Here is a 21,264-nt window from a genome sequence, read left to right as displayed (position 1 = left end):
TGGCCGTAACCCCCCGGGGGTCTTGCGGCCTCAGATATTTTTTTTTTCTTGGAGGGAGGGCGGGTAGAAAGGAATTTACAAACCAGAAAGGAATTTTTACTCCATGGCCGAAGCACCGAGCTCTGCCCTGGGGTGGCTGCTGCTCCCCTCGGGGCTCTGCTGAGGGGGTCCCTGGGGCCTTGGCTGGAGGGGGGGGATGCAGAGGCCCTGCCGGGGGGGGGGACACCCGCAGCCTGCGGGCCATGCTTGGGGTGTGCCGGGCCACCCGGGGCCCCTCAGGCCGTGTCCGGCGGGGGAAGGTGAAGGTGTCACCGGGGAGGGGGGGAGGTGTCACCCCGGTGGCCGCCGCCACCTCCCCCGGGGTCCTCCATGGCTGAGGGGGCTGCGCTAAACCACCTTTCCCATCATGCATCGCGCGTCTCGTTTGCATAATCCCCACCCCTTCTTTCCATCCTCCAATCCGGTGGAGCGGCCGGCGCGTCTCGGCCAATAGGAAAACGCTTTGCCCACCTCCTCGCCCCAGCAACAGGCACCTCGGAGGTGGGGGCGTGGCTTACGGAGTGACAGCGCCGCCGCCTCATGAATAATGCACGAAGGGGGCGTGGCGGCGGCGGGAGGCCCCGGCGGCCCAGGCGCGGAGGGGGAGACGGTCCCAAGATGGCGGCGCTGCAGGCGGAGCGCGGGTACGGGCTGTCCTGCGGCCGCCTCGGCCGCGGCACCCGCGTCTCCGTCTTCCACGTCAAGCTGACGGAGAGCGCCCTACGCGCCTTCGAGAGTTACCAGGCCTGTAAGGTAATGAGCGGTGAGGGGGTGTGGGGGGGGAAACGGTCCCGGTTAAGGGGTTGCCGGACGCCACGAGGCCCTGGACGGAGCAAACCCACCCCCCCCCCTCCTCAAAAAAACCCCCGGGGTGGTGAGGGGAGCTCTCCTCAGGGGATGAGGTGAGGGCGACACCGGGTTGTCGCTGCCGGGTGTGTGTGTGTGGCGGGGGGGGGAGGGCTGGAGCCCAGCGGATGACCGGGGAAATGGGGGGGGGGGGGTGAGGCCCTTCCCTGTGAGGGCCTGAGGAGGGGTGGGGGGCTCCTGTTCCCCCCTTCTCCCACCGAATGAGGGACTGGGGACAACGAGTATCTGAGGGAGAGCCGAGGGGTCTCGCTGTGGGTGTCCCCCCCCACCCGGTAACGCCCCGGGGGTCGCCCAGTCCCCCCCACCCCCACCCCACTGGTGTTTGAGGGGTCCCTGTGGGTGCCCGGGGAGGGGTCGGGATCCTCTGTTGAGTCCCTGAGGAGGCCCGGGCGGTGTCCGGGTACCCCCTGGTAGCTTTTGGGGGGGGACGACCCTCATGTCCCTCCACCAGGAGCCCAGCCCTCGGTGTCGCCCCCCGGGAGATGGAGGGGGGGGGGGGGGAACACTCTCCCCGGTGCCCCCCGGTAAACGGCCTGGGGACATCGTTGTTCCCCCCCCACCTCCCCCCGCTGATGTGCCGTGGGTTTTCAAGCCCGGGGGGGCCCAATCCCCCCTTAGGGGGTTTGTATGGTTGTTTTATATCCCCCTGGGGGGGTCCCTTCCTCGCTGCCACCCTCCCCAGGTCACCCGGTTCTGTGTCCCCCTCCCCTCCTCCTGCTCCCCGAGGAGGGGGGGTGGGGGGTGGCTTGAGGCTGGGGCTGTATTTTGAAATTTCCAGATTGTCTTTTCTGAGATATTTCCTTGAAATGCCTCCAGTGAAGTGATTAGTCACGGAAATAAAGAAATGATGGCACTGCTTGGCCCCTGGCCTTAGGCTGGACCAGAAAGGGATTCAAAGGCTTTTTTTTTTTTTTTTTTTTTAATGATAATTTTATTTTTGATTATTGTTTCTTTTCCTTCTCTCCTCTGAGCCTGTGAGCAGTGTATCTGTCTCCTGGGCTTGCCAGGGAGCTGGGGGAAGCTGGGAACCTAACCCGTTTGTCATTAGGAGCCTCCTGCCTGCCAGCTTCTGTAGGATAAACCATATGTTGTCACAACACTATTTTTAATTTAGGGTGTTGGTTACATCACATCACTGAATTGGGCAATCTCCGTATGAGGACGAAGGTAATGACTCTCCCCAGGTTTATCAGCTTGTATTTTAATGAGTGTTTATCAGCATTCTGAGAAGTCAGTGACAATAAGTGCCTCGGTTTGACTGAGTTCTGAGCTTTTTTTCCTTTTTACCTCTGAAAGAGAAAAAAAAAAAAACATCCAAAGCAATGTTTTCTTGTGTCTCAGGAAAGCCTTTTGGGGGAGAGAGAGTAGGAAGACTCCAGGCAGCTGTGTTAAATATTTTGGGAAGCTATTCCCAGTCCCTGTCACACATGAATAGTGGTGTTTATTTTCTAAATGAAGTCTGGGCTCCAGGTTGTTTGGTGGCCAACGGCCACTAATGAACTTTGCTTCCTTCACCACCACCCAAAAGAGAAATAGTCAAAGGCTACTGGTGATTAAATGGGCAGGAAAGGATAAGGGCAGAAGAGCTGCCTTGTTTGTAGAGTGAATAATACAACAATTAGTGGGCTATTAAACACATTGCTCCTTCTGCATTTGTTCTATAAACAGTTTCTCCAGCTTCTTGAACATCTCAGCTCTGGGGAGGCCAAGAAACAACTTTTCAAAGCCACCTTGAGGGAGCCTGTGTTTGTCCAGCCTGGGCACTGCAGTTTTGGGGTTGCAGTAGGTAAAAGGAGAAAACCAAACCAAACCAAAATACAAATTTGGTGATGTTTCTTCTGCTGGCTTTGTTTTTAAAGGTGGTCTGAGGGAGGGCAGTGTTGTGTCAGGTGGATAATGGTCTGGAATCCAATACTCTTGTTTGTGTTACCTGAAGGCAGAGGTGTGTGTGGCCTGACCTGTTTTATGCACCAGGATGGGGGGGGATTTGCTGTGCCAAGGCTCTGCCCCTTTGCCAGGCCAGGCAGGGGGATGTCTTGGGTTGCTTGCTTGAGTTTGTTCTGGGTCTAATAATAAAATATTGGGATTACATAACCCAAAAATGATCACCCAGCTGGGCGAGCTGCCATTTGTTCCTCATGTGCCAGAGCAGTGGTGTTCTTGGTGTGGAGCTGGATCATCAGGACTGTGGAGGGATGACATTTGTCTGCTAAACTCTGTTCTGGTGAGGAAAAAAAAAGGGTGCAGGTTGATGCCCAGCCCCCTGTTTCAGGAGGCTGAATCATGTCCAGGTGGGATCACCTACAGAGGAGATGGAGAAGTCCAGAGGTCCAAATCCACAGGGCTGCCAGCTCTGAAAGGATTTCTTTCTCCTGTAACAGGGGACTGTGCTCACCTGAAAAAAACACAAGTCTTAAAAATAACCCTGAGGCTTCAGAAGGGACACTTGAAGATGTCACCCATCAGCTCCTTGTGAAACTTGCTGCCCCTGAAGCTGCTTCCATGCAGTTGTGAAAGAGTCAGCACTGACTGCTGAGCTCTGCAGCTGAAAGCTGCACCCTGGAAAATGTGTCCCAAGTCACTTTGTCCACTGCTGGAATGGAGTTGGCTGAGCCCAAAACAACTCCTGGTTCTCCAAGAATCTGACTCTCCAGTAGCTGCCACTTCCCTTTGGTGTCTGCAGGTTCCCTTCAGGCCTTCCAACCCCCCCAAAAAAGCAAGGCATGACTTTTCCCCATCCCTTCTGGGCACCCTCCAGCTTTTTTGCTGCTCATGTTGAGGTTCAAGGGAGCTCCTCATGCCCCTGCCACCTTTTCCTCTTTCCCTCTTTCTCCTGGATCCTGTTTTTCCCTCCTGGTGACAGCGTGGTCTCTGTCCTACCACACCCAGCAGCCTCTCCATCCCTGGCCTTCACCCTTGGCTTTTCACACCTATCCATGAATTTTTTTAGCAAAATTCTGAAAGAGGGAGGGGGGGGGAGTCCTGGGGAAGTAGAAATCATCCTGCACCATATAAAAATGCCACCTGGTGCACCTGAAGGTGGCCTGGCAGCAGGTACACCTCCTCAGGCCAGCGAGCAGTTGGGGCTCTTCCTGGAACCCTCAGCTGGGAATTTCCCTGACTTTCAGATATTTATTTAAAAAAAAAAAAAAAAAACCACCTTTTTTTGTGGCTTGACTGATGGATGCTTTTTTGATAAGCAGGACTGCAGCTGCACACCTTTTCCTCTCTTCTTTGTGGCTTCTTTGTTGACCTCCTGGCTGCTGAGGGAGGTCAGGCTCAGCTCTCAGCCCCCAGCCTGGTTTGCACTGGAGCCTCGTGATTTTAGGAGGATGTAAAAGAGGTTTGTAGCATCCCTGCTCTGGGCAGCACGTGATGCAGCAGCTGAACACTGCCTCCTGCTCACGTTGGACCTTTCTGTCCCTGCTTTGGAACAGAAGCCACCCCTGTTGCTTCACCAGTGAATTTTGGCACAGATATTTACTGGGGGCTGAGAGGACCCCTGCACCCTAGAAGCTGAATTTTGGAACTGAGCTCTTGACAGCTCACCTTAAACTGCTCTTGAAACTGAGAGTGACTGAAGGAATTTCTCAAAGGTGAGGGTTAAACAGACCCCTTGTAATCACTGCTTGGGGAGGGAGCTTTCTGAGAATGAGATTTTTAGAGCAGGTTGTTCTGGATGCCTTCATCTTGCTGCCTTTAAAGCAGGAAACACAAAATGAAGGCTCCTGCTGTCATTACAGGTCTTTAGGGTAATGTGTATTCCTGCTGACTTGGGAATTGAAAGCTGCTCACAGGTGTCAAGAGGAGGAGGAGAAGAGCCCAGCTTCCGAATCAGGATTCATTGAATTATCTCCCAGCTTTTTGCATCATTCCTCCAACCTGTTTTTTCCTGCCCTGTTAATTCCCTGCTGCTGCAGCCCCGTCACAACCGGGGCTCTTACGACATCGGGAGCGTGAGTCGGGGAGCTGAGTGAATGAATCAGAGGAGCTGGCTGGAGAGAGAGGAGGCTCAGGGAACACACACAGCTCCCAGCAAGCAGCAAAAATGGGGCAGGATGTGCACAACCCCCCCAGCTGCTGCTTGTTCTTGTCACCCAAACGTGGCACCTCCCCTTTGAAAGAAGGGGACAGAGAGACGTTTCGCGTCGTGCAGGAGCAATGGTGTTTTTTTTTCTTTTGGGGCCTGTGGCAGTTTCCTTTCAATTATTTAGGGTAGTTTAGCTCTGCTTTTTTTTCCCCTTTTGACCAATATACCATTTGGAGCTGCTCAAATTACAGATTCATCTCTTTAGTTTTCAAATTGCACAGCACAGAACTGTCTGTAATTTCCAGCTGACGTGACGTTCAGTTGCTATGGGATCCACTGGCAAATTATAAACCCATTACACTTTTTTTTTTTTATATACTGGTGGTGGAAGCCTAAAGAAGTAGGTCTGATTGGTGAGGTGCCAAGGGCAAACAGAAAGTTTGTGACAGAACCCTGGTGACCCCTGGTGCTTCTTTCAAACCTGATCTGCTTTCCATCAGCAAATCATGCGGTGCCCTTAATAATAACTTTTGAATAATAACTTTTTTTTGATGCTTTCTAGCAATACTGGGGGAAGCAAGTTTGAAGGTGAGTCCCCTAGAAGGTTCACCCCTGAGATTGTTTTTAGGAGGCTGGGTTAGTTTTTTGGAGATCCAGCATTTTGGGACTGCCACGGGTGGCTCTGGCAGCTGGATCCTGGTGGTCACAGTCAGTACCCAGCAAGACAAAACCTTTGCTCCTTTTCAGCATATTCTAGAGTTGGTTTCTTATTCCACTTCAACAGCAGCAAAAGGAGAAATGAAAGCCATTAGAATTGATTTATTTATTTTTTTTTTAAATTTCTCTCTGTAGGTCTCTCTCCCACTCACCTCTTACCTGGCCAGTGGCTGCTCCAGTGGCTTCTGTGCTTGCCCTGAGCCAGTCAGCTGGCAGAGTGTGGAGTCTGACTGGGATCCTCCAACAGCAGGGTGGTGGTTTTTTTGTTGGTTTTGTTGTTGTTTTTTTTTTTTTTATTCTGAAGTGCTCTGTCCTGTTGAGTTGGTTTTTGTCATAGTGCTGCTTGGCAGAGGGATGGTGGCTGTTGAAATAGTTGACTCGCATCGTGCCGACTGTTGGGATAGCAGAGGAGCCTTTATTCCTGGCAAGGGAGGGGAAGTTTTCCTTTGGAAAAACAACAACAACAAAAAAAAAAAAGCATTTGAGGTCTGGTTAGTAAATAAAATGTGTTATCTCCTAAACAGTTTGCACATTTCAAACCATTTCAACCTCGAACGTGTGAGCGTAAACTTTGGGAAGCGTCTCCAAATCCCTGGTGTTTGTGCATGTTGAAAAAATGGGAAGGGACAGACTGCATGCGTCACTCTTGTCCTAATTTGTGCCAGCTAATCCATGGGAGAAGAATACATTTTGGCTGACTTAGTGGTTTTGCTGCTCATGCACACGAGAATGTGTTTGAATGGATGGATGGATGGGTTTAGGGAGACTTTGAAGAGATGCTGTGTGTGTCTGGGATCCTCTGCCCCATCCCCTGGTTTGTGAACACAGTTGTGTAATCCAGCAGCTTTTCTCTGGGGTTTGGGGAAGGAGAGGAGAGGTTGAAGGGGGTAAAAGTGGTTGTCAGCTCGGTGTCAGAGCGTCAGGAAGGTTGAGATGGAGTTAGCTGGGAATAATTGAGGTTAAATGCTTCTTCCTGGAGGAACCATTATCTGGAGTGAACTTAATGCTAATGAAAAAAGAAAACCAAACCCAAGCCTGATAGCCTGAACTATATTAAGATTTTATATAGGGTGGATACACAGGAGCCATCACCAAAACCAGGCTTCTGCCTTCAAAATGTGCCTTAGCTCAACCTGGGTGAATTATCCAGGAAAGGAGCTTGGATTTGCTGCTAAGAGGGTTCTCTGTAGGAGCTCCTGTCTTGCTAAGAAATATCCCATAAGGCAACTTTTGCACACCATGGTAACCTAGTACTGCTTTTTGACCTTTTTGTTGTTTTCTTTTGCTTTCCTCAAAGAATTTATATAATAAAGAGGATGATAAACCCCTCAGCAGTGGGTTTGCAGGGTGCTGGTGTGTGTTTGACTGCTGCAGTGGGAAAGCAAGTCCAAAATCCAGCCTTTTCTTGCATTGCTCCAACAAAAAGGCAGTCTAGCAAAAGCACTGCACTGGGTCTCTCCTTTCTTTACATTGGACTTGTGCCTCTGTTAATTTAAAGAAACCAGCATTTGTTTCACTCCAAAAAGAAGTCACCACTTGTTGTGAGCGTGACTTCCCTTTGCTGCCCACCTTGAGCCTTCCCTGATCTGGTGCAGCCTGATTGCAGTTAACCCTCTGTGCAGCACAGCTTTTCTTGGGTTTTCTTCCATGGATTCATAAAAAAACCAAATATTTTCCTTTCCAGGCCAGCCACCACCACCACTTAACCTTTTCTTCTTAGCTGCAGAACCTTCACCCATCCAAGGAGACTCTGGGCATGGTCCTGGGGCTGTCCTCAGAAGAGCTGAACCTTTGTAGCTTTTAGATTTCATCAGTCCAAACATCCTCTTGACTACTTGGCTCAGGTATTTGGGGACCTACGTAGTTGAGGGGATTGGGTCACCCTTTGATCAGAGCCACCTGGCAGCCCTGGCACTTTGGATCCTCCAGGATCAATCCTGCAAGGAGAGCTGAACCTGATTATTATTCCTCAGCAAGAGCAAAGCTGGCACTTCAAAGCCCAGCAAAAAGAGGATGGAAGAAATGCTGCCTCAGTCCCTATCACTGGGCCCAAAGGATCCATCTTTTTCTAAAAAAACTCAGGTGGAAGACACTAATTTAATCTTTTTGCTATATTCTTCCCCACTGAGGGTTTGTTCTGCCACGGGCTGCAATCAATACATTATGTGCCAGTTGTGGTTATTTGAATCATATTTCCACATTTCAGTGTCTAGACTTTATGTTTGGGTGAGTTTTGTTGTACCTTTCCAGCTCCAGCACTGATTTCAGTTGTTTTTGGCTCCTGGTTTCTCTGAGAAAATGAAACAGGCTGTGTTTCTGTCTCTCCCAGTCCCCAAAAAGAAGGGAACAAGAGGAATGGCAGAAAACTGAGTGGGTTTTAAGGCTCCTTTGCTACCATTTTTGAGAGAACCTTTGTGGGGATGAGCTGGGCTCTGCCTTTTGGTGACTGAAGAGGACAGGAAAGACAAAAAGGTTTCTCCCTGGCTCTTCCCTGAGCAAAATGTGCTGTGAAAAAGGGGGGGGATTTCAGTACAGGCAAGCCAGGCTAGAAAAAGTGAGCCAGCCCACATGTTTAGAAATAAAAAAAACCCTTGATAATCCAAAAAGTAAGAGAGTTTGTTGAGAGTGAAGCAGCCTTTTCATTGCCTGTCTCTCCCCTGCCTCATTTTTAGCCAGCAGCTTTCCTGGGGCTTGCAGAGCTTCAGGGATGTGACTGTTGACAGGAGTTGGTCTGTGGGAAGTCTGGGAGCATCTCTGGGGTGCTCAGAGAAGCTGACAATGCCACAGACCCAGGTGACAATAATCTTGGTGTGACCAGAGGGCTTCAAGAACAGAAACAGCAACCAGAGGAAGCAGCAGAGAATGCTGGGGAAAGCTGAGCCTCTATTGCTTGGATTCTGCAAATGAACCTCCTGATCTGTGGTCAAGTGTATTATGGATAAACCAGGGAAAGGAAATAATTCCCCAGCTCCTAATTAACTTGTAAACTTTGGTGCCATGAAATTTCAAAGGCTTCAGGGCATCTGAAAAGCAAGAAAAAAATTGGTTGGATGCTGTGCAGAGCTGAGAAGTGTTGGTGCTGAGTTCTTTTTGCCTGTCTGTGGATCAGCCCTGGGGCTCCCCTTCCTCCCTGGCAGGTTGAGGGGCTCCAGCTTGGTGCCAAAGCCCTGGCTTTACCTCTTCCAGGGAGCTAAGCTCCCTGCAAACACCAGTGGAAATTCTTCCATTCCTTTCAGATCCAGGATTCAGTGGATGCTTTTTCAGAGCCCAGCATGGGCGGAGTAGCAAGGCAGCAAATTTTTCCACCCTGCCTGAGAGCTTGGGCAAGCAGAAATGGTGCCTTGGAAGCCAAATAAGGCAAGTGCTGGGCTCACCTTTCCACGGGGAGGCTGGAGAAGGGAGCAGCCCAGGGAGAGCCTAAGGTCTGCTGGGCTTTGAAGTCCTTCCCCGTGGGGCTGATGCTGGAGGTGTGGTGTGGTTCAGCAACTCCTGAGCTCCCTGACTGGTGGGGCTTTAGCAGCCCTCCCCAAAATTAAGGTGTAAACTCATGATTCAGAGTGAAACTGCTGTCAGAGGTGTGGAGCTGAGGCAGAGTGGAGCCTCCTCTCACAGGGTTTCCTCCTTCCTTTCAGCAGCCTCTGATGGCAGCCTGGCCCCAGCAGGACTTGCCTCTCCTGGCTTTTGGAAATGAGATTTTTTTGAGAGCACCCAGGGCACCCGTTCACCCTTCCAGGGGTGTTCAGGCTGGTGAAGCCCCAATCCTGACCTCTGCTGCTTCTTGAAGAGTTAAGAACAAACTCTCCTCCCAGAAATAGTCTCTTAAGCAGTGCGTAGGAGCTCTGCTGCCTGATTTCTTTTGAGAAGTGCTTTTGGTGTCACCTGTGACAGTGACCTTGCTCTCTTTCCCTTCTTCAGGCTGGTGGTGATCCTGGCCACAGCCTCTTGCTTCCTTCTCATCCCAATAAATAACAACAAACCCCACCTTTAGTTATCTGTGTGCTCACCTGCTCTTGGCAGCCAGGATTTGCTGCTAAGGGAAGTTGCTGGGACTTGGCCTGTTGGCTTCTCCTGCTCTAAGATCTGAAATTCTCCTTCCTAAGGGTTCCTTGACACACTGAGTGGCTACTGGGTGGCTACTGGGCAGTTTCTGGAAGCTCATATTGGCCACCTTGGAGGTGGGCTGGCACGTGCCATGGGTGGCCACCAAGCTTTGCTTTTATTCCAGACATCAGGGGTGGTTTTCTAAAGGAGAAAAGAGATTGTAAGAAACCAGTTCTCCCAGCCTGAAGCCCAGGAGCAGCCTGGTGCTGCCAGGGAGTCCCAGCACACAGATCTGTGAAGGAAACAGCTTCTTGTTTCATCTTTAGAAAGGTGGGAAGGGGGAGGTAGGAAGGGATAAAGGCTGGAATCAAACATGCTTAACCTTGCTGAACAGAACAGGATAGATTTGGTTGAAATGGAGCATAGTGGTGATAAAGACCAATTGCAAACAGTTTTCTAGAGGTGGGATTCTGAAATAATCTGTGAATTAAGGACTTTCAGTACTTTCCACCCATACAGTGGTGCATTAGAATCCAGAGCATTTTGGGTTTCTCAAGAAAAAGAGGGGGGAAAATGTCAATTTCCTCCCCAAAAGGTTTGCTATTCCATGACTTTCCTCCTGGATCTCTGCAGTGGTTTGTTAGGAGATGGATCTGGGGGTGCTGCCTGCACCTTGCTGCAGGTTTTAGCACTCTTGAGGTCATTTAACTCAACAGCAAAACCTTTGGCTTGTCATGAGGACTGAATTCACAGAGCCTGAGAGCAGAAAGAAAGATTTTTAGTTTCACCTCAGACTGGAGAAGGAAGCAAAAGGTTTCAGCTGTGTGGAGCTGTGGCAGGTTGGTATATTTAGAGCAAAAATTCTGGGCAGACAATTAAGTGGTGGCTCAGTGGTTGTGCCACTTCTTTTGCATGGAGGAGGAATTCCATGAACTGCCTCCACTCCCTCCAGCAGAGCTCCTCTATCTCCATGCACAAAAATCTCTTGGGGCTTTTGGGCTTGGGCCCAGGGAGTCTTTTTGCAGCTCTGTGGTCAGACTCTGGGCAGCAGAGGAGGTGTTTTTACTCTTCTTATCTGAATTTTTTTTCATGTTCATTTTTGGAATTTGGTGTAACCTGAACTTTCACAGGTGTCTTTCTGGGAGCAAAGAAACATCTGACTTCTATATTTATTAAGGTGTTTTTTTTTTTCCTGGAGGTAGGTTATTTTTTTTTTTTTTTTGCCTGTATAGAAGAGTATGTTCTTTCTTTTACTGCTTGTTGCTTTATTTTTGGAGCAGGTTTGGTACCAGTGCAAATAAAGAGGAGGCTGAAAGAGTGCAGGTTCTGTGCTCATGGCTGAAGGAGAGGGAGCACCTGATTTAACTTGGTAGTGGCTTCTTCTCACATGAAGCCTGCTGGAGAAGGCAATCACTCCCTGGAAGATGGGGCTTGTGAGGAGGTGGCAGGGTATGTAAAACACTGAGGTTACAACCTGGTGGAAAATCAGGTGGGGGTTGTCTTGCTCAGTACTTACAGCTGGATTTTTATTTTTTTTTTTCCACGTGGGCAGCTGCCCTCAGTGATAAAAAAAACCCCAATAAACTGCATATTTGTGATTATCACCAGGTTCCCCATGAAGCTGGTGGGAAATGTCAGCAATGGCCATGTTGAATACTGAGTTTTTTTGGGTCCTGGTCCCCCCTGTTTGACTGCAAGCCCCACTGAGCCCCCTCTGAGCATCTTGCTTTGGCTTTTGGGGTCATTCTGGCTCTGGGGGGGTTGGGGTTGGAATTTTCTGGGATTCCTTTAGCATCCTGGCTCTGGTTATCATACCCTCCTCCAACAGGGCTGGCTCTGCCTGCCTGAGGAACATCTGAAGATCTTCTGAAGCAGAACTTTTGCAGCCTAGTAATTAGGTTTCCCTTTAAGTGTCAATAGGGTAGAGTTGGGCACAAGATGAGAACTGGTCCAGGCTTGTTCTCCTGGGCTCAGCAGTGTCTGTGTGTTGGGCTGAGATTTCTTCTGGGATGGTTGAACGAGTTTGTCAATCTGATCTCCAAATTGCCTTTCTTTCTTTTTTTTTTTTCTTTTTTTTTTTTTTTTTTTTTTTCTTTTCTACTTGCAAGAAAAGTTAGCAAAGCCCTGTGGAAGATAAGGATCAGAGTGATGTTTCAGCAGCTCCTTTGAGCCATCTTGTGAGCACAGCAAGTGAATCAGCACTGGTGGCTTCACAGCCCTGAACTAAACGAGCCTTTCGTAAGCAAATTCGGTGGGTTAGGAGAGCTGGATTTTTCGTGAAAAGATTGCAGGGGGAGGGGGGGAAAACTCTTTTAAAATTCAGCCTTAGGGTTGTGTTGTTCATTAACTGATAGTCCCTCCTGTTTACCTTGGGTGATAAGCACAGTTCAGAATGGCTGATGCCGTCAGAGCTGCCCTTCAGAGGGAATTACTCTTTTTTTTTTTTTTTTTTTATGCCTTGCTTTCCTGACAGGTGGATTTTTTGGCGATTTTTTTTTTTCCCAGCTAAAATAAATGCAATAAAAGAAATGCAAACAGCCAGAACGTACTGCTCCTAATCATGGAGATGTTGGTTGGTTTTTTTTTTTTTTCTTTCTCTCCTGTTCTTAGCAGCTTGGAAACGCTGTTCTGGGTCCAAAGGTCATTAAAAATCTGACATGTCAGGCCAGCAACGTCCTGCTTCTTAATGAGGCTTAAAACCAGCCTGTAGCTACCTGCCTGCTGGAAATACAGTTGACTCTGGAGCAGCAGAATAAAGGGAGACCTGGGAAGAGCTCCCTGGACTTGGTTTTTTTTTTTGCACTGAGCCTTCCTGTATCACTGGGTAACCCTCAGTGCTTGGAGTTTTCTTGTGTAATTGGGTTTTAATTTTTCTCTTGTTATGCAAACGAAGGCAGGTGCTTGGCAGCAGATGAAAGCAGAAAAGCAGCTAAAACATCTTTCAGAATGCTCACCCCCTTTTTTTAAACCCCTTGCTCCCCACCTTCCAGACCTGGACAGGATCTCTTAGGTCCTGCAACACCTCCTGGCTGGCTTAAACCCTCCTGTCCCTCCTCCTCCTCCCCAGGATGTCACTTGACACTGAACTAAAGCTCTGGAACCTTAAGTTTCTTGTTCTTTTGCTTCCTGGGTAGTTTGAATGTCTGAGGCTTTTGCTCTAATCCTGTTCCCCAGCTCCAGTACTGGAATTTCAGCACCTTCAGCCTCGCCTCAGTCTTTTTGGCTCTTTGACTCTTCTCCAGTTAAAACTAGGTCAGAAACCACTGTCAGCTTCTGATATTTCACTATTCCTGTTTCTGAAGTTGTAACCCAGGGTTGCTGTGTTTAATCACTCACTTTAATTTGAAGGTATTCAGTGTCTCCTGACAGAGCTGGTAGGGCTACTTAAAAATAACATCTCAGCTCTAAAAACAACAGTGCCTTGATTGGGTCTAAAAAGGTGAATTATCTGCTTGGGACATATAATGCTTCAGATGCCAACCTGACAGCTTTTTTTCTTTCTTTTTCTTTTTTTTTTTTTTTTTTTTTTTCCACCAGCTCACTCTTAACTCCAGCAGTTTGGATACAGCCACTTCTAGCTGTAATTAACCAGCTTCTCTTTCTCTGAGTGCCTTTTTAACTTGATGGGTGAAAGAAAAATAGCTCTAAAAACATGAAGTAATTGGAAACCTGCAGCTCTGTGAGGAACACAGGCAAATGGGGATGGTGGAAGTCATTTGAAATACTTATTTTTAACTGAGAGCTCGAGCTGACTGTCAGCATTTTTATAAGACCATTATTGGAGTGGTGCTTGAAGCCTGAGCCTCAGTATTCAGAGAAACCCACCTGGTGTAACTTAATAGTATCTTTACTCCTTTCTTTTCAGCAGCCTTCCAGCTGGTGATGTTGGAATTCTTGGGCATTCTTGCAGAAGGATTGAAATGAATTTTTAACTTTTCAGGATACCTCCCAGGCTGTGAGGTTTGAATTTCCCAGACTGGCAAGTTGGTTTTTTAAATTCCTCCTCATACACTTCAGGGCAAACAGGGAAGTTTTCTTCTTCCCTGCTGCTCTGTGAACCCCTCAGAGGGTCTGAGCATCCTTGGGTTGGACACCTCTGCTCTGGAGGTCCCAATGCCATCCCAGCTCTTGCTGGGATCTCCAGGGAATTCTGCATGGAGCAGCAGTGTCTCCAGACACCCCCTGGGAGGTAGACACCAGCTGTGTGTAAAGGTGGAGGAGCTTTAACCCAGAGGTGATAGGGTTTTGGTAAAAGGTGATGGAAATAAAGCTGCTGATGGAGAGCAGGTGGGCTCTGAGCTGTGTTTCTGGTTCTTTAGCACTTCCCCAGAGTGGCCTTCAGCCTCAGATGGAGGAGCTGGGGGCTTTTGGTCAGGTACAGAAACTTGATTTTTGATGGGGATGCAGTGGGGAGTCACCAGGTAAAGACACAATTATCCAAAATAGGGTGGCAGCTCATAAAAAAACCCAAATATAAAGATTTGGGCTAAGACTGATTTTTAGGGCTGTCCTGTGAGGTGCACAGAGCCTTTGCATGATCTATTTGTAGCAAAATGAGATCTAAAAGTGCTTCAGTTACCTCTGTGGTGGCACAGGTCCTCTCTCCTACTTCAGTTCCTGACTCCCATGGGAATTCAGGAGAGGAATTTGACAGAATAACATGGGAAGTTTGAAATAAGAGGAGCAGTTCAACAGAACAGAGCTGGCCAGGAGAGTAGGGTGAGTATTTGTGGTGGACACTGAGAAATCAGCAGAAATCAGGAAGTTTCAGGGAAGCTTCTTGAAATCCTCATTTTTTTTCAGTTGAGTTTGAAGTCTTGGAAGGTGGGAAGAGTCAGGAGTAGAAACGTTGGGTGGTGGTTGAAGGGATTCTTCTTGGGCAATCAGACCCAAAATGCCTCCATCTCCCCATTTCCCAGCCCCAGTTGTACCTTGTGATAGGGGCATGGCTTTTAAAACAGGAAATCTGAGAAAATCTAAAAGCCCTTAATGATTCTTGGCTCATCAAACTGTTCCAAGTCTTTAGGGAAAACCAGAACTGCTCTTCAACTTTAGCAGAGTTGGGAATTTGGGATGATTCAGTTTCCTTCTGCCAGTTTTTTTTTTTTTTTTTTATGGTTTGTTGGAGTTTTGGTTGGTTGGTTGGTTTGGTGGTGTTTGTTTTTGGGGTTTTTTTTTTTCAGTCCTTTCCCAATTTCAGAAGATCATCTGATAGCTCCAATAAAATCCTGCAAAAACAAGCAGTGTTGCATGCAAGAGATGATTACCCAGGGAATTTTGGATGTCTTCATGGGAATCCTGCCAGGTTCAGGTCTCTCTGAATTGTCTGGTAATGCTGAATTTGTGCAGCTGCTGGAGCCACCCTGCTGAATTTTCATAAAAGAATATTTAATTATTATTCCCCTCCTTAGGATTTCCAGTACAGGGAGGCAGAACAGGAAATTTCTTTGGGGGGGGGGTAGTGTTTGTTGTGGAAAACAGTGTTTTCAAAGCAAAGCCACGTGTTCAAAAAGCAAATCCAAGAGGGTTTGCTTTTCTTTGCCTGCACTTTAGAAATACCAATATTTACCTTCCTTTTTTCTCCCCTATCTTTAACTCCCAGTGTTTACCAACAGATTGAGCCCTGCTGAAAGACACTCAGTGCAGCTCTGTAAGAAAAGGATCAATCCAGGCCGCATGAACAGACTTAAATTCTTACTTAAATATTATTTAAAACACTTTTTTAATCCTCCTCTCTAAGCACCTGCCCATGGGGTTGCAGTTTTTAAGAAGGAATGGGCTCTGGGATGGGTTAATTCAACTTTTCCTTCATACAACTCCTTGCAAGTAACAAAAGGGTGGAATTTATTTATAGGTTTCTGCTTAAATTTTTGCAGTGAATTTGCCAGCACAGCATTATCTTTGTATGAGTGCTTTGGGAAATGTTGTTTCAACTTGTTTTATGCTTTTCTGGTTTTACCTTTCTTTTCATCTGAGTTACAGGAAAAAGAAAATCTATCCCTTCAGGGAAAAAATGGTGATAAAAATAACTGTTTGTGCAGAATGTTGTGGGTTTCTGGTGTGCTTGTGGAAAAGGAGAGGTTCTTGAACCTCTGCCTTGGGGATGAAATCCTTAAGGGTGTTGAAATGGTCAGTTTTGACTAATAAATTGAAAATAACTTTGGGGGTTATTGGCTCTCAGTTCCTGTGAGGGTCTGAAACACCCTTTGGAGACGAGGAACAGATGCAGAAAATTCAGAAAACGCAAAAAAATGGAAGTTCCTTTTCAGAGAGGTGCAGCAATGTCTCAGAATTACTCAGGATTGCAAGGAATTACTGCACTAAAACTGAGCCTGGGGGCTTGTGTTCTGATCAGTTTTTCCTTGTGCATTTTTAGTTGATGACCAGAGTGCTTTGAGCACTTGTACCACAGCCTGAAAGCTCCATGGGAATGGAAAGGGTCTCTCTTTTTTTTTTTTTTTTTCCCTAAAAAAAAGCCTTTTTCCTTCCCAAGCCTTTGGAAATGGCCATGGCCATTGGTCTTCTGGCAGCAGGACCTCCCTAATAGCCCCAAATTGTTAGGAGGGAAATTAGTAAGAGACTTTCTGCTTATTGCTTCTCTTGCTAGAATTAATGAGCAGGTTCTCCCTTAGCTCCCTGGAAAAGCAAAGACAAACACTAAATTAAAAATAAAAATAATAAAAAAAAAAAGTGTTGCACTACTGGGAGATGTGTCCCTGGTCTCCAGGCTTGGTTCCCAACTGGAGCCAACTTCTCCATCCATGCTGAAGACATAACCATGTCTGGAATTAATTGGGAGCTGGAGGGAGGGAGGGGGTCAGAAGAAGATCTTTTCCTCTTTCTCTCAGTGTTAATAATATTCCTTTCCACCTCAGGCTGCAGGTCACCTCCTGAGCTGGTGTGGAGCTGTGGGAGAGCTGCATCCATTGAGCCATGGAAGCTGGATCCATGAGCTCTTGGAAGCAGCACAGCTGGGATCCAGTGACCAAAGGGGCTGGGAGAAAAAAAAAAAAAAAAAAAAAAATGGCATTCAGAGGTGCTGGGGCTCTGCAAATGAACCAGGTTATGCCTTTCTCTCTCCCTGGGGCTCATTCTCCTCTTGCAGTGTCTCTCTGGGCAATAATCTGTCCCCTACCAGGTGAGTCCTTCTCTGGGGACAGGTGGAATGTGTCCTCTGGAAGTCCCAGGGCTGTTGTCTGCAAAAACAAAGCTTGAATTTTCCTTGGAGACAGAGCCTTGTGTCCTTGCAGCATCTCTTGCAGCTCTTTCACAGGGTGGACATGTTCCCATTTCTTTTCCAACAACCCTCTGCCTCTCTCAGGAGTGGCTGCACTGCCTGAGAAATGTGGGAATGGGGATTGCCAGCAGTCATCTGGTGGTTCCAGCTCCTGGAAGGAGTCAGTCTGATAAGATTCCTGCTCTGTTTGCTGGAGTCAGGTTTGGCTCCTGCTCTGCAGCAGTCACCAAATGCCAATCCCTCAATTATTTCTCCAAGAACTCAAATCTCCTTTTTATTTCCTTCCTAAAAGCCATTGCCTAAATCCCAGCTCTCTTTCCCAGTGGAAAACCACTGGACCTTGTGCTAGCCAAGCATCTTGGCTTCATGATCCCTGGGTTTTAATTTTTGTTTTAGGGCAAGCTGGACCTTCCTTCTCCCAAAGTTACCTTCCCCAAAGTGTGAGTGGTGCTGAAGAGATCAGAGAATCCCATTTCCTGACCTCTGTTCTGCCCAAGTGTCAAAAGTTTCATTTCTTGCAGAGCCACAAAGAGGAGTGGAACATCTCCCAGGTGAGGAAAGGCTGAGGGAGCAGCTGGGGCTCTGCAGCTTGGAATAGGAGGGAATATGACCTCTGGAATGTTGGAAAAGGTGGGAAGGGTGTGAGGAGCATGGAGCTCCTCTGTGATGAGCAGTGACAGGAGGAGAGGGGTGCAGGAGGTTCTGAGTCCCTGTGAGGGTGACAGAGCCCTGGCCCAGGCTGCCCAGAGAGGTTGTGGGGTCCTGAAACCTGGACCTGGTGGTGGTTCTGTTCTGGACAGGCTGCCCAGAGAGGTTGTGGGGTCCTGAAACCTGGAGCTGGTGGTGGTTCTGTTCTGGACAGGCTGCCCAGAGAGGCTGTGGGGTCCTCAAAGCTGGACCTGGTGGTGGTTCTGTTCTGGACAGGCTGCCCAGAGAGGTTGTGGGGTCCTGAAACCTGGACCTGGTGGTGATTCTCTTCTGGACAGGCTGCCCAGAGAGGCTGTGGGGTCCTGAAACCTGGACCTGGTGGTGGTTCTGTTCTGGACAGGCTGCCCAGAGAGGTTGTGGGGTCCTGAAACCTGGACCTGGTGGTGGTTCTGTTCTGGACAGGCTGCCCAGAGAGGCTGTGGGGTCCTGAAACCTGGACCTGGTGGTGGTTCTGTTCTGGACAGGCTGCCCAGAGAGGCTGTGGGGTCCTCAAACCTGGACTTTATGGTGGTTCTGTTCTGGACAGGCTGCCCAGAGAGGTTGTGGGGTCCTGAAACCTGGACCTGGTGGTGGTTCTGTTCTGGACAGGCTGCCCAGAGAGGTTGTGGGGTCCTGAAACCTGGACCTGGTGGTGGTTCTGTTCTGGACAGGCTGCCCAGAGAGGTTGTGGGGTCCTGAAACCTGGAGCTGGTGGTGGTTCTGTTCTGGACAGGCTGCCCAGAGAGGCTGTGGGGTCCTGAAACCTGGAGCTGGTGGTGGTTCTGTTCTGGACAGGCTGCCCAGAGAGGTTGTGGGGTCCTGAAACCTGGACCTGGTGGTGGTTCTGTTCTGGACAGGCTGCCCAGAGAGGTTGTGGAGTCCTGAAACCTGGACCTCTGGTGGTGGTTCTGTTCTGGACAGGCTGCCCAGAGAGGCTGTGGGGTCCTCAAACCTGGACTTTATGGTGGTTCTGTTCTGGACAGGCTGCCCAGAGAGGTTGTGGGGTCCTGAAACCTGGACCTGGTGGTGATTCTCTTCTGGATTTGGGGGTTTGGACTCCCTGCTCTCTGGAAGTCCCTGATTTTGGGGCTTGCAAACCCAGTGCTGGGTTCTTTCAGCTTCAAGTCCCCCAGTCAGTTGTGCTGTGAAGAACTGCAACAACCAAGCCCCTGGGGTTTGTTCAGGGGGGTCTTTTGAACCTGGATTAGGGCAGCTCAGAAGCTCCAGGCACGCATGAGAGAGCAGGCTCCATGGCCAGCTCAGCTCTGGTGCCTCTGGGGTGACATCTTGATGACACTGGAGTTTAATTGCTTTCTGCTTTGCTGATCCAAGCTGTTGGGCATTTAGGGAGGGAGTTGCTGCTTTACATTGCAGGCACAAAGCATTTCAATCAGGCTCCACTTTTTTGGGGGGGGGTTTAACTTCCTGAACTCGTTGCAGCTCAAAGTTGGTGGTTTTGAGCTGGGATCTTTGGTGCTCAGGCTGTGTCAGGGGGGGAAATTTTGGATGTTTACAGTGCTGCCTTAATAAGGAGTTGGGAATGTGGAAATGCTGTAACCCAGCACCATTTTCTAGTATTTTTGGAGTTGGCATTTTTAATTAAAAAAAAAAAATTCTGTCTTTATAGGGGCACTCTCTAGGAAGCTAAAACTCCTGAGGAAGTGATGTTGCTGCTGTGAGAGCCCACTTAGAATTCTGCAATCAGAAATGAGGAAGCCAGGATGGATTTTGCAGTTTAGCAATGCAAAACTTGAAAATGTCCAGCTTAGCATTTTACAGAAAACCTTTTTATCATTTTATTGCTGCTTGTGCTGTGCTCTGACTCAGATTTGTAGGATATTACAGGGATGAGATGCATCCATTAATGCATTTAGGAAGATCATTGCTTGTAATAAACCCCAAATATAGTTTAAAGTCATTGGTAAGGCTCCAGTTCCTAAACCTTCACCAAAAGCTCCTCTTTTGAAACAAAAGAATCCATGTTATCAGCTTCTGCCCCAAACAAATATTTATTTTAAATGCTCAGGAGAGGAAAATGGGTAAGAAGAGTGAGGAATGGGGCCCAGCAGACAGATGAGGTGGCATCATTTCAACCCACTGCACTCATCATGGAATCATGGAATGGTTTGGGTTGGAAGGGACCTTCAGGATCATCCAGTTCCAACCCCCTGCATGGGCAGGGACACCTCCCACCAGCCCAGGGTGCTCCCAGCCCCATCCAACCTGACCTGAGACACTGCCAGGGAGAGGACTGCAGGACCTCAGGCACTCAGGGCTCCTCAAACCCCCTCTCCCCCCATTTTGGGACCTGACCCTTTGGCTTTTATTCTTCCCCCAGCCCTGCCAAGAAGGGAGAGGAAGCAGAGGAGGGAGCATGTGCCTGGATTTGGAACACACTGCGTGGGCAAAAGCAACACCAGCAGTGAAAATGGTGCAGTCAAAGAGGAACTTGAAGGAGTTTGGGGTATTAATGAGGCTCAGCTTGGTGGATTTGAAACCATTTCTTGTTGTCAGTTTTGTAGCTGGCTGGAACTGCAGGTGACAGTTCAGGTTGTCCCCTTGCTGCCAGCCTTGGCAGCCTTCATTTGATATTTTCTTATTTATTGAAATTCTTCCTGCTGCTTTGAAAAGCTTTACATTCTGAGGAGAATTCCCTTGGTCCAACATAAATAAGGGGAAACTTGCATTTGCTGTGTTTGCTCAGCATTTGTTTTAATGGTCAAGAAAACAAATCCCCTGCTCCTAAGTATAGGGAAATACTTTCCATAGAAAACTGCCTCCAGTAGAAATTCCAGTAAATGCAGAATAAAACTTCTCAAAACAACATATTCTTTAATTATCTCTTATTTCCCTGAAGAAACAGGGAGGTTTCCAACTGGTTACTTGCCCCTGGATGATTTCAGATGGCCTTTCTGCTCCTGGGGATGAGTATCCCATCCAGCTTTTCCACTGAACAGTTTTAAAACCTCCTGCCAGCTTTGATCAGGCCTGATAAACCATTTAAGAATTGTTACATTCAGTTTTGGTGGGTTTTACTGACACCTTCTTGGTTCTCCTCCTCTTTATTTAAGCTTCCATGTGCCAGATCTGGAATATTTCAGTGGGAAGAACTGTCTGTGAGCTTTCCAGAGGATGACCCTCCTCTAGCCCAGGAAAACTTGAGGATGAGCTTTATCCCATGCTAATAAAAGAGAAATGTTGGTTTATTTTTTTTTTTCCTCATGACTTCTGAAATAAGCTGATGGTATCTGGAGGGACCACAGGCTTGGGTTTGTGGGGTTGGCAGCCCAGAGCAGAGCTTAATGTTGGAAAACTTGCTGCTTGATTTCTCTCCCTGAAGAACACAGCAGAAAACTGGGCACAGAAGCATGGAAATGCTCTTTCCACCTAGCAAAGAAGTGGATTTTGATGGAGCAAAACTCTTGAGGTTGGCACCTGACATAGCTGAGGTCTCTCCAGGCTCCTTTTGAAGAGGCTGTTTGCAAGTGGGGTAGGGAACCTAAGTCTGGGTAGATCCTGGAGAACAGCCACGTGTTGGGGTGTTCCTTGGGGAGTTATTCCTGTAGAGCTCTGGGGCAGTGCTGAGCTGGGCTGCAGGAAGGACTCTCCTCTGTGTTAAAGCAGTTTATTTTCTCTTCCAGTAAGC

At 48.3% G+C, this 21,264-nt stretch overlaps 1 protein-coding gene across 1 annotated transcript in view; it reads left to right on the top strand.

Annotated features, from left to right (window-relative positions):
- Nucleotides 1-595: 595 nt before the first annotated feature.
- Nucleotides 596-21,264, top strand: part of ELL (elongation factor for RNA polymerase II) — a 51,467-nt gene continuing 30,798 nt past the window's right edge. Inside the window, exon 1 of the mRNA XM_071727950.1 lies at nt 596-792. Within this exon, the coding sequence (XP_071584051.1) occupies nt 658-792 (135 nt within the window). The 5' untranslated portion in view covers nt 596-657. The remainder of the gene's footprint in view (nt 793-21,264) is intronic.

This window comes from Heliangelus exortis, chromosome 28 (assembly GCF_036169615.1).
Source record: "Heliangelus exortis chromosome 28, bHelExo1.hap1, whole genome shotgun sequence".
NCBI classification, from domain to species: domain Eukaryota; kingdom Metazoa; phylum Chordata; class Aves; order Apodiformes; family Trochilidae; genus Heliangelus; species Heliangelus exortis.
The sequence above is the reverse complement of the archived record's forward strand: the minus strand, read 5'-3'. Positions and strand labels throughout refer to the sequence as shown.